This window comes from Scyliorhinus torazame, chromosome 3 (assembly GCF_047496885.1).
Source record: "Scyliorhinus torazame isolate Kashiwa2021f chromosome 3, sScyTor2.1, whole genome shotgun sequence".
NCBI lineage: Eukaryota > Metazoa > Chordata > Chondrichthyes > Carcharhiniformes > Scyliorhinidae > Scyliorhinus > Scyliorhinus torazame.
The window spans coordinates 303,064,788-303,076,838 of NC_092709.1; the positions used below are offsets into that span (position 1 = coordinate 303,064,788).

At 47.5% G+C, this 12,051-nt stretch overlaps 1 protein-coding gene across 2 annotated transcripts in view; it reads left to right on the plus strand.

The window, feature by feature from the left end:
- Positions 1-12,051, plus strand: part of st8sia5 (ST8 alpha-N-acetyl-neuraminide alpha-2,8-sialyltransferase 5) — a 132,670-nt gene that overhangs the window by 80,002 nt on the left and 40,617 nt on the right. For both annotated transcript variants that reach the window (XM_072497472.1, XM_072497473.1), the window contains 2 exons: positions 810-896; positions 8,992-9,136. In XM_072497472.1, the coding sequence (XP_072353573.1) occupies positions 810-896; positions 8,992-9,136 (232 nt within the window). The remainder of the gene's footprint in view (positions 1-809; positions 897-8,991; positions 9,137-12,051) is intronic.

Consider the following 12,051-nt stretch of genomic DNA (forward strand, 5'->3'; position numbering starts at 1 on the left):
GTTTCCTCCGGATGCTCCAGTTTCCTCCCACAGTTCAGATGTGCAGATTAAGTGGGTTGGCCGTGATTAATGCATGGGGTTACGGGGATAGGGCAGGGGAGTGGACATGGGTGGGGTGCTCTTTCGGACAGCTGGTGCAGACTTGATGGGCCGAATGGCCTCCTCCTGCACTGGGGATTCTGTAGTAATGTAATTGGGCTAATAATCTAGCCGCCCAGGCAAATTCTCTGGGGACATGGGTTCAAATGCCACAATGGCAGCTGGTATAATTTAAAGTCAATTAATAAATCTGGAATTGAAAGCTAGTCTGAGTAATGGTGCCCACGACAACCATCAACGATTATTGCAAAAACCCTGTTCTTACTAATATCCTTTCAGTATGGCAGGAACAAATGATGATGGAAGGTTGAGCTGAATGTAAAAATTAGGTATAATTGCATTTACTTTTGGTATGATCTCTATGGCTGCTCAATTACTAAAACTGCTGTTGTTTTAGCACCATTATTACTGTAACATTGATGCTCATATGATGTGTCGGCAGAAAATCGTCCAGCCTCAGAAGGCAGTCATTTCATTGAATCTGTCAACAATCTTGGGAGACAAATTGAAATTAAGGCAAAAGAACCCTTTTGGCCAAATTTCTGATTAATACCCTGCTGCTGATTGTGTAGAAAAGACTCAGTATTGAGGAACATGAATGTGTGACACGTGCCTCAAATGCTTTAAAAGGCTCCTGATAACGAAAGTAGCTCTTTGCACGTAAATTTGACACAGCTGTTTCCATGACACTGGTCCTTTGTTTTCTGCAGGGTGAAACAGTCTGAATTGTTCGACAGATGGAAGACCCTGCAGTTGTGTAAATGGGAAATTAACACTACTGCGGCCAATATTTTCAAGTAAGTGGATGAGAAAACAGGAAGGTTAAGAAGGGTGTGTAAAAACGATGGTTGGGGATGGGGGCGGGGGAAAGAAGTAGGAGGTAGAGAAATTGAGGAGGGAGAGTGCCAGTGAAGATGGAAGAGGAGGAGTGGGAAAGAGAGGAATGAAAAAATGGGATCACAGATGGGAAAGAAGGTAAGGGAAGCTAATATGAAGGGTACAGTGTTCGGTTAATTCATTATATATTTGTATATTGCATTTGATGAAATGTATAGTTGGCAATGTTAGAAAAATAATAAAAGGATGGCACCAGTTTTGACCCCACCACTAACTTAAAATGCTGCCGAAATTGCCTCCATTCTTCAGTGAGGCAGATGTTCTTCTCCACCCCCCCCCCCCCAACAATTCGCAAACATCCTCGGAAGTACCCAATTGGCCTCAGGCCTTCCAGCCCCTCAGTCAGCCCCACAATCTGCAGATTCCGCCGCTGTGACCTCTTCTCCAGGTCCTCCATTTTACCTCTCAGTCGTTTATTACTTCCCTCCACCTTCAGCAGCTGTGCTCCCAGTGAGGCGAGCTGATCGCTGTACCGTGGCAATGCCTATTCCACCCCTTTCAATCCCGCACCACCTCCAACGTCATCCCAAGAGCCTCCTTTAATCGATGCCATACCTTCCACTGACGGTTTGAATGTTCCCATCATCTTCCCTTTCTGCTCAAAATGATTGGCAAATTGCCGCTCAAACTTCACCGCCATCACCTCGGCCAATATGTCCACTATAATGGGCACAGTCCCGCCCATTGAGCTTACCCCCACCATCTTTCCTCCCACGTAACTCTGCACTGTACTCATATAAGCATAGAATTTACAGTGCAAAAGGAAGCCATTCGGTGGGAACCACCCAACGTGCGACCTCCACCTACATGTCGCTACAAGAAGTCCATAATTGTTGTTATTTAACATGAATTCTTTAGTGTTGTTAGTTTTTCCTTCATTCTAATACAGTGACCTTTTTTGGATTTCACTTTGGCCCAAACCAAGAACACGTGTTAAGCCCTCGAACATTGCCCGAAGGTTGACCTCATGACTGGGACCTGTACAAGGCAGATGGGTTGCACCTGAACCGAATGGGACCAGCGTCCTTGTAGGGAGGTTTGCTTGTGCTGTTGGGGAGGGTTTAAAATAACTCGGTTGGGGGCGGGGGGGGGATCATGAGAGAAGGTTCAGCGGGGAGAGATGCACAGCCAAAATTAGAAGAGACATCAAGTGAGTCATGAAAGCATAGAATTTCTGGACTAGTTAAGTCACGAGGGAGTTTGGCAAGATTGGATGGTATTTATTTTAATGCAAGGAGTCTGACGAACAAGGCAGATGAATTGAGGGCACAAATGGGAGTATGATGTCAATGCTGTCATTGAGACATGGTTGAGAGAGGGGCAAGATTGGTTGCTCAATATTCCAGGATATAGATGGCGGGATTCTCCATCCCATTGCCCAGCTTTCTGGCATGGATCCTCCATTTCCCGTTGTGGCTAGCCCATGCCGTTGGGTGTGCTGCTGGTGAAGCAGAAGATCCCGCTGGCGGAGAATCTCACAGATGATCTTCAGGCAAGACATGGAAGGAGGTCAAAGAGGAGGGGGTGTTTCAATTTTGATATGGGAATCAATTTACACCAGGAAGGAGGGATGACATCTTAGAAAGCTCTTCAAATGAAGCCACATGGGGGAACTTTGAAACAAAAAAGGAACACTCACATTGCTGGGAGTGTCCTAATGGCCCCCCAACAGTCCAAGAGAAATAAAAGAGCAAATATGTAGGCAAAAGTAAATCTGTGACAGAACAGTGGGATGTTTTCAAGAAGGAAATAGGGAGAGTACAGGGCCAACATGTTCCAATCAAGAAAATGGGTGGGGCCAACAAATCCGGTGAACCCTGGCTATCGAAAGATATACAGCATTGGATAAGGAGAAAATGGGAGGCTTATGGCAGATATCGAGGGCTCAAAACAGCAGGAGCACTCAAGGCATGTAGAATGAGCAAGAGAGAACTTAAAGAGAAATTAGGTGAGCAAAAAGGGGACATGAAAGGATACTGATAGATAAAATAAAGGAAAATCCTTAGTTGTTTTCCAAGTACGTTAACTGAAGCGGCAGCTTGCTTGCGACGCATTACCTTATGGAGTTGGAGTAGTTGTATCACATATAATACCTTCAGGCGAAGAGCAGCCAATAGCATTTGCATCCAAGACATTGACTAGCGCTGAGTCCAACTATATTCAACTTGAGAAAGAAGCTCTCAGCATTATTTTTGGTATTCAAAAAGTTCCACTATTACTTATTTGGCCGCCAATTTACTGTATTGACCAACCATCGTCCTTTAACAACAATTTTTGGGCAGCATAAGGGGATCCCTTGCTCATTGTTAGTCGATTACAACGTTGGCCGACATGTTCCGGTAACATCTTTTCAGGTGCAAAAATTTACCTGAACAGATCCGGTGATGGGGAAGGTGTTGGACATGATTCAAAAAGGCACTAGCACAAGAGCACAGAAAGAATCCACACCTTAAACCCTACATTACCAGGTAAATGATGTATTGTTATGGGGTATTAGAGTAATAATTCCACCGTGTCTACAAAGTAGAATCCTGATTATTGCGGATATGGAGTATTGCGTGCAATTCTGGTCGCCGCGTTATAGGAAGGACGTGGAAGCATTGGAAAGGGTGCAGAGGAGATTTACCAGAATGTTGCCTGGTATGGAGGGAAGATCTTATGAGGAAAGGCTGAGGGACTTGAGGCTGTTTTTGTTAGAGAGAAGAAGGTTGAGAGGGGACTTAATTGAGGCATACAAGATGATCAGATGATTGGACAGTGAGAGCCTTTTTCCTCGGATGGTGATGTCTAGCACGAGCGGACATAGCTTTCAATTGAGGGGAGATAGATATAGGACAGATGTCAGAGGTAGGTTCTTTACTCAGAGAGTAGTAAGGGCGTGGAACGCCCTGCCTGCAACAGTAGTGGACTCGCCAACACTAAGGGCATTCAAATGGTCATTGGATAGACATATGGATGATAAGGGAATAGTGTAGATGGGCTTTAGAGTGGTTTCACAGGTCGGTGCAACATCGAGGGCCGAAGGGCCTGTACTGCGCTGTAATGTTCTATGTTCTATGAAACAGCTGCACGTGGGCCATCCTGGTGTAGTTAGAATAAAGAGTTGGTGAGAAGCCTGGTGGCCTGGGTTGGATGCCCAAATAGAGGAGAAGGTGGGGTTATGCCAATCCTGTGCTGCGTTGAGCAATGTACCTCCACTATAACCTTTGCATCCATGGGAATGGCCCACCAGGCTGTGGCGAAGAATCCATGTTGATTGTGCAGGACCAGTCAAAGGACACATGTTTTTGGTCATAGTTGACACGCATTCAGAGAGGCCGGAGGTTGCCATCATGAAATTGACAACTACAGAACAGACCATGGAAAGGCTTGATGAGGTATTTGCAAGATTTGGGTGACCTGAACAACTTGTGAATGATAATGGTACTCAGTTCGCATCAACCGAATTTGAGGACTACCTGAAGGGGCATGACATATCAAATCTGCCCCATAACATCCAGCTATCAATGGTTTAGCTGAATGTTTGGTACAATTGCTCAATCATGTAGGGAAAGTTGAGGCATAAAGGTGTCAATAGCTTTCTAGTGACATTCAGAAATATGGCACAATGAACAACACAAAGCCCACCGGCTATACTGATGTTCAAAGGGAAACTACGCACCTATTGACTCTCCCTTCAACTTCAGAGATAGTCAGCCAACAACATCAGATTCAAGAGGCTCAAAGAGAATAACATTCAATTGAGTGTGGGGAACGTATTCTTGTGAGAAATTACACCTTGGGTGAAAAATGGACACCAGCAATTGTATTAGCCAAAACGGGTCCGATTTCATCTACTGTACAATCTGACAATGAGCGAATTTGGTGTTGGCACGCTAACATGTCTGCACACAGTACAGAATCTGTACATGGGGCGGAATTCTCCGGAAACGGAGCGATGTCCGCCGACTGGCGCCCAAAACGGCGCAAATCAGTCGGGCATCGCGCCGCCCCAAAGGTGCGGAATGCTCCGCATCTTTGGGTGCCGAGCCCCAACCTTAAGGGGCTAGGCCCGCGCCGGATGAATTTCCGCCCCGCCAGCTGGCGGAAAAGGCCTTTGGTGCCCCGCCAGCTGGCGCGGAAATGACATCTCCGGGCGGCGCATGCGCGGGAGCGTCAGCGGGCGCTGATGGCATTCCCGCGCATGCGCAATTGAGGAAGTCTCTTCCGCCTCTGCAATGGTGGAGACCGTGGCGAAGGTGGAAGGGAAAGAGTGCCCCCACGGCACAGGCCCGCCCGCGGATCGGTGGGCCCCGATCGCGGGCCAGGCCACCGTGGGGGTACCCCCCCGGGGCCAGATCACCCCGCGCCCCCCCCAGGACCCCGGAGCCCGCCCGCGCCGCCTTGTGCCGCCGATAAGGTAGGTGGTTTAATTTACGCCGGCGGGACAGGCATTTTAGCGGCGGGACTTCGGCCCACCCGGGCCGGAGAATCGCGGAGGGGGGCCCGCCAACTGGCGCGATGCGATTCCTGCCCCCGCCGAATATCCGGTGGTGGAGAATTCGGCAACCGGCGGGGGCGGGATTCACGCCAGCCCCTGGCGATTCTCCGACCCGGCGGGGGGTCGGAGAATCTCGCCCCAGATGTTTTCACCACAGAGAGCATGCCTGACTTGAGGACTACAACTGCTGAAATTACAGAATCCGTTATGCCAGAGTCATCCACACAACCAGAGACAGTTCCTGAGTTGGTTTCGCCCAATGTAACACCGAGCCGTGTACAGGAAGGCACTCCTGGTCTCCCTAAGAGCCAAGTTCCTGAACATCGTGTTCTATCAAAATGAAACAGACGTTCACCCAAGTACTAATGTACTTGTATCCGCAACATAACAATGTTACAGTACGAAGTCTTACAACACCAGGTTAAAGTCCAACAGGTTTGTTTCGATGTCACTAGCTTTCGGAGCGCTGCTCCTTCCTCAGGTGAATGAAGAGGTCTGTTCCAGAAACACATATATAGACAAATTCAAAGAGGCCAAACAATGCTTGGAATGCGAGCATTAGCAGGTGATTAAATCTTTACAGATCCAGAGATGGGGTAACCCCAGGTTAAAGAGGTGTGAATTGTACCAAGCCAGGACAGTTGGTAGGATTTCGCAGGCCAGATGGTGGGGGATGAATGTAATGCGACATGAATCCCAGGTCCCGGTTGAGGCCGCACTCATGTGTGCGGAACTTGGCTATAAGTTTCTGCTCGGCGATTCTGCGTTGTCGCGGGTCCTGAAGGCCGCCTTGGAGAACGCTTACCCGGAGATCAGAGGCTGAATGCCCTTGACTGCTGAAGTGTTCCCCGACTGGAAGGGAACATTCCTGCCTGGTGATTGTTGCGCGATGTCCGTTCATTCGTTGTCGCAGCGTCTGCATGGTCTCGCCAATGTACCACGCTTCGGGACATCCTTTCCTGCAGCGTATGAGGTAGACAACGTTGGCCGAGTCGCACGAGTATGTACCGCGTACCTGGTGGGTGGTGTTCTCACGTGTAATAGTGGTATCCATGTCGATGATCTGGCACGTCTTGCAGAGATTGCCATGACAGGGTTGTGTGGTGTCGTGGTCACTGTTCTGAAGACTGGGTAGTTAGCTGCAAACAATGGTTCGTTTGAGGTTGCGCGGTTGTTTGAAGGCAAGTAGTGGGGGTGTGGGGATGACCTTGGCAAGATGTTCATCGTCATCAATGACGTGTTGAAGGCTGTGAAGAAGATGACGTAGTTTCTCCGCTCCGGGTAAGTACTGGACGACGAAGGGCATTCTGTCGGTTGTGTCCGATGTTTGTCTTCTGAGGAGGTCGGTCCGGTTTTTCGCTGTGGCGCGTTGGAACTGTCGATCGATGAGTCGAGTGCCATATCCCGTTCGTACGAGGGCATCTTTCAACGTCTGTAGATGTCTGTTACGCTCCTCCTCGTCTGAACAGATCCTGTGTATACGGAGCGCTTGTCCATAGGGGATGGCTTCTTTAATGTGTTTAGGATGGAAGCTGGAGAAGTGGAGCATCATGAGGTTATCCGTACGTTTGCGGTAAAGCGAAGTGCTGAGGTGACCGTCCTTGATAGAGACGAGTGTGTCCAAGAATGCAACTGATTTTGGAGAGTAGTCCATGGTGAGTCTGATGGTTGGATGGAACTTATTAATGTCATCGTGTAGTCGTTTCAGTGATTCTTCGCCGTGGGTCCAAAGGAAAAAAATGTCATCGATGTATCTGGTGTATAACATCGGTTGAAGGTCCTGTGCGGTGAGTAGGTCCTGTTCAAACTTGTGCATGAAGATGTTGGCGTATTGGGGTGTGAATTTGGTCCCCATGGCTGTTCCGTGCGTCTGGATGAAGAACTTGTTGTCGAAGGTGAAGACGTTGTGATCCAGAATGAAGCGGATGAGTTGCAGAATTGCGTCTGGAGATTGGCAGTTGTCGGTGTTGAGTACTGAGGCTGTTGCAGCAATGCCGTCGTCATGGGGGATGCTGGTGTAGAGTGCCGACAACTACACTCACGACGGACTTCCTACAGAAACTCAGCACCCATGGACCAGTTGAACCAGGAACATTCCTCGTCACAATGGACGTCTCGGCACTCTACACCAGCATCCCCAGACCAGCAACGTCCTGGTAAACCTTCTCTGCACCTTCTCCAAAGCCTCCGCATCCTTCTGGTAGTGTGGCGACCAAAATTGTGCGCAATATTCCAAGCGTGGCCTTGCCAAGGTTCTATACAACTGTAGCATGACTTGCCAGTTTTTATATTCGATGCCCCGTCCAATGAAGGCGAGCATTCCGTATGCTTTATCGACTACCTTGTCCACTTGTGTTGCCACCTTCAAAGATCTGTGGACCTGCACGCCCAGATCTCTCTGACATTCTATATTCCCAAGAGTTTTGCTATTTACCGTATATTTCCCCTCCATGTTAGACCGACCAAAATGCATTACCCCACATTTGTCTGGATTAAACTCCATTTGCCATTTCTCTGCCCAAGTCTCTAATCTATCTATGTCCTGCTGTATCTTCTGAAAATCCTCAACACTATCTGCCACTCCACAGACCTTGGTGTCATCCACAAACTTACTAATCAGAGCAGCTACATTTTCCTCCAGATCGTATGTACACCACAAAAAAGAGGCCCAAGCACAGATCCCTGTGGAACACCTCCAGTCACAACCTTCCATTCAGAAAAACACTTCATTGAAGTGTTTCGCGGGCTTTTGTGGAGTTCACCATTGTGTCCTGTTTTGAGCAGCATCTTGTAAATAATCCTGTTGTGTTATTCACCCTGGGGTAACACGGACTGCAACACGATGCAGATAAACGATAAAGCACACACCAAACGTAGACATTGGTTCAATAAGATTTATTGAACTTCAGTAACGAAGCACACAGCTGCCTGTGGGTTGACTCTCTACTACTCTCAGTAAACTAACTCTAACTATCTCGGCCAGGCTAGCTCTGATCCACGTGTAGAAGGTGTTGAATGATTTGTACACCCTGACTGTCACTACAGTTGTCACCAGTGGAAAGAGGCAGAGTGCTGATGCCTCGTGTGTTTTATAGTTGAAAGCCCCCCTCTGATGTTCTGTCTGGTGATTGGTTGTGTTCTGTTCTGTATGTTGATTGGCTCACCTGGGTGTCTGTCACTGCCTGTTTTTACCTCATGATTTGCATGGGTGCATATTATGACAAACCCCTTGCAATATGTTATACGAGCTCAAAGTGTGTCACCTCTGCTTCTTTCTCTTTACAGCTACAAGAATATAACCATATGCAATCTGTATTGCCTGAATTCCCGATATTTACTGTGTCTGGAATGTCCTGTGCAACCGGGAGCAGACTCGGGAAAATCCCTTTGTTTGCCTGCTGGTGGTTTTACACTGTGTCAATCTTACCTGTTAGTGAATTTTTTTCTGTGCTGCCCATATGAACTCTGAGATCACTTGACTTGTTATGTTTCCATCATCCCTCTTTGTTATATAGATCTCATTTGACACGATGCTGCAATGCTCCTGTATTTCTATTTACAACGCAGAAGAACACTCCCAAGGGCTTTAAGCTGAAGTATGAAGTAGACAGCAGTGGCTTCCTCTTCATTGATGCTGAAGTCTTCCAATTGTTTCCAAAGGTAAGGTCATCAGGCAGCATGCTATAATGAAGCCTCAGTGGATAACAGCCATTTTCAACTAAAAGCATAAGTACAGCTTATTACTCAGAATTTTTGTGCCACAAGGTGTCATTAATTTGTTGAACAAAGAAACGTACAGCACAGGAGCAGGCCCTACGGCCCTTCAAGCCTGCACCGACCATACTACCTGCCTGACCTAAAACCTCCTACACTTCTGGGGTCTGTATCCCTTTATTCCCATCCTATTCATGTATTTGTCAAGTAACCCCTTAAACGTCACTATTGTATATGCTTCCACCACCTCCTCTGGCAGCGAGTTCCAGGCACAGACTACCCTCTGTGTTAAAAACCTCGCTCGGCACATCTCCTTTAAACATTGCCCCTTGCACCTTAAACCTATGTCCCCTAATAATTGACTCTTACACCCTGGGAAAAGTTTCTGGCTATCCACTTTGCCCAAGCCCCTCAGAATTTTGTAGACTTCTATCAGTTCACCCCTCAACCTCCGTTGTTCCAGTGAGAACAAACCAAGTTTATCCAACCTCTCTTCATAGCTAATGCCCTGCATGCCAGCCAACATCCTGGTAAACCTCTTCTGTATCCACTCCAAAGCCTCCACGTCCTTCTTGTAGTGTGGTAACCAGAGTTGAACACTATATTACAAGTGTGGTATAACTAAGGTTCTATACAGTCATAATATGACTTGCCAATTTTTAGACTCAATGCCCCGATAAGGCAAGCATGCTGTATGCCTTCTTGACTACCTTTTCCACATGTGTTGCCATTTTCAGTGACCTGTGGGCCTGTACATCCAGACCCCTGTGCCTGTCAATACTCTTAGGAGGGAGGGTTTCCGTTATCTGGACCACTGGGAGCTCTTCCGGGGCAGGTGTGACCTGTACAAGAAGGACGGGTTACATCTAAACTAGAGAGGCATAAATATCCTGGCCGCGAGGTTTGCTAGTGTCACATGGGAGGGTTTAAACTAGTATGGCAGGAGGATGGGTTCCGGAGCAATAGGTCAGAAGGTGAAAACATTGAGGGAGAACTGGGGAATAGGGCCAGTATGGCTCTGAGGAAAAGCAGACAGGGAGATGTTGCTAAAAACAGGGTTGCTTCAGGGTTGGCCCACTGAAGGACAGGCAATCTATGTGTGGAGCCAGAGGAAATGGGCGAGGTACTAAATTTATACTTTGCATCAGTATTCACCAAAGAGAAGGAATTAGTGGATGTTGAGTCTGGAGAAGGGTGTGTAGATAGCCTGGGTCACATTGAGATCCAAAAAGACAAGGTGCTGGGCGTCTTGAAAAATATTACGGTAGATAAGTCCCCAGGGCCTGATAGGATCTACCCCAGAATAGTGAAGGAGGCTAGAGAGGAAATTGCTGAGGCCTTGACAGAAATTTTTGGATCCTCACTGTCTTCAGGTGATGTCCCGGAGGACTGGAGAATAGCCAATGTTGTTCCTTTGTATAAGAAGGGTAGCAAGGATAATCCAGGGAACTACAGGCCGGTGAGCCTTACGTCAGTGGTAGGGAAATTACTGGAGAGAATTCTTAGAGACAGGATCTACTCCCATTTGGAAGCAAATGGACGTATTAGTGAGAAGCAGCATGGTTTTGTGAAGGGGAGGTCGTGTCTCACTAACTTGATAGAGTTTTTCGAAGAGGTCACAAAGATGATTGATGCAGGTAGGGCAGTGGATGTTGTCTATATGGACTTCAGTAAGGCCTTTGACAAGGTCCCTCATGGCAGACTGGTAAAAAAGGTTAAGTCACAGGGGATCAGGTGTGAGCTGGCAAGATGGATACAGAACTGGCTAGGTCATAGAAGGCAGAGAGTAGCAATGGACGGGTGCTTTTCTGATTGGAGGGCTGTGACTAGTGGTGTTCCGCAGGGATCAGGCCTTTACCTTTGCTGTTCTCACTGGTTTGTTCTCACTGGAACGACGGAGGATGAGGGGTGACCTAATAGTGGGGCATAGACAGAGTGGATAGTCAGAGGCTTTTTCCCAGGGTAAAGGGGTCAATTACTCGGGGGCATAGGTTTAGATGAGATGTACGAGGCAAGTTTTTTACACAGAGGGTAGTGGGTGCCTGGGACTCGCTGCCGGAGGAGGTGGTGGAAGCAGGGACGATAGTGACATTTAAGGGGCATCTTGATAAATACATGAATAGGATGGGAATAGAGGGATACGGACCCAGGAAGTGTAGAAGATTTTAGTTGAGACGGGCAGCATGGTCGGCACGGGCTTGGAGGGCCAAAGGGCCTGTTCCTGTGCTGTACTTTTCTTTGTTCTTTGTTCTTAAGGGTTCTGCCATTTATTGTATATTTCCCACCTGTATTGGATCTTACGAAATGCATTACCTCACATTTGTCTGGATTAAACTCCATCTGCCATCTCTCTGCCCAATCTATATCCTGCTGTATCCTCGGACAGTCCTCATCGCTATCCGCAATTCTAGCAATCTTTGTGTCGTCTGCAAACTTACTAATCAGACCAGTTACATTTTTCTGCAAATCATTTATATATACTAGAAACAGCAAATGTCCTCGCACTGATCCCTGCGGAACATCACTAGTCACCGCCCTCCAGTCAGAAAAGCACCCTTCCACTGCTACCCTCTGTCTTCTAAAACCAAGCCAGTTTTGTATCCATCTTGCCAGCTCACCTCTGATCCCATATGTCTTCACCTTCTGTACCAGTCGCTATGAGGGACCTTGTCAAAAGCCTTACTGAAGTCCATGTAGACAACATCCACTGCCCCACCTCCTTCATCAGTCACCTTTGTCACTTCCTCAAAAAAGTTGATCAAGTTGGAAATAAGACAGAAACCTTTTCATAAAGTTAAGAAACTTCATGTAATTTACCAGGGAAGGTCCTCAAAGAGAACAGCAGAAACAGTTAGACAAAC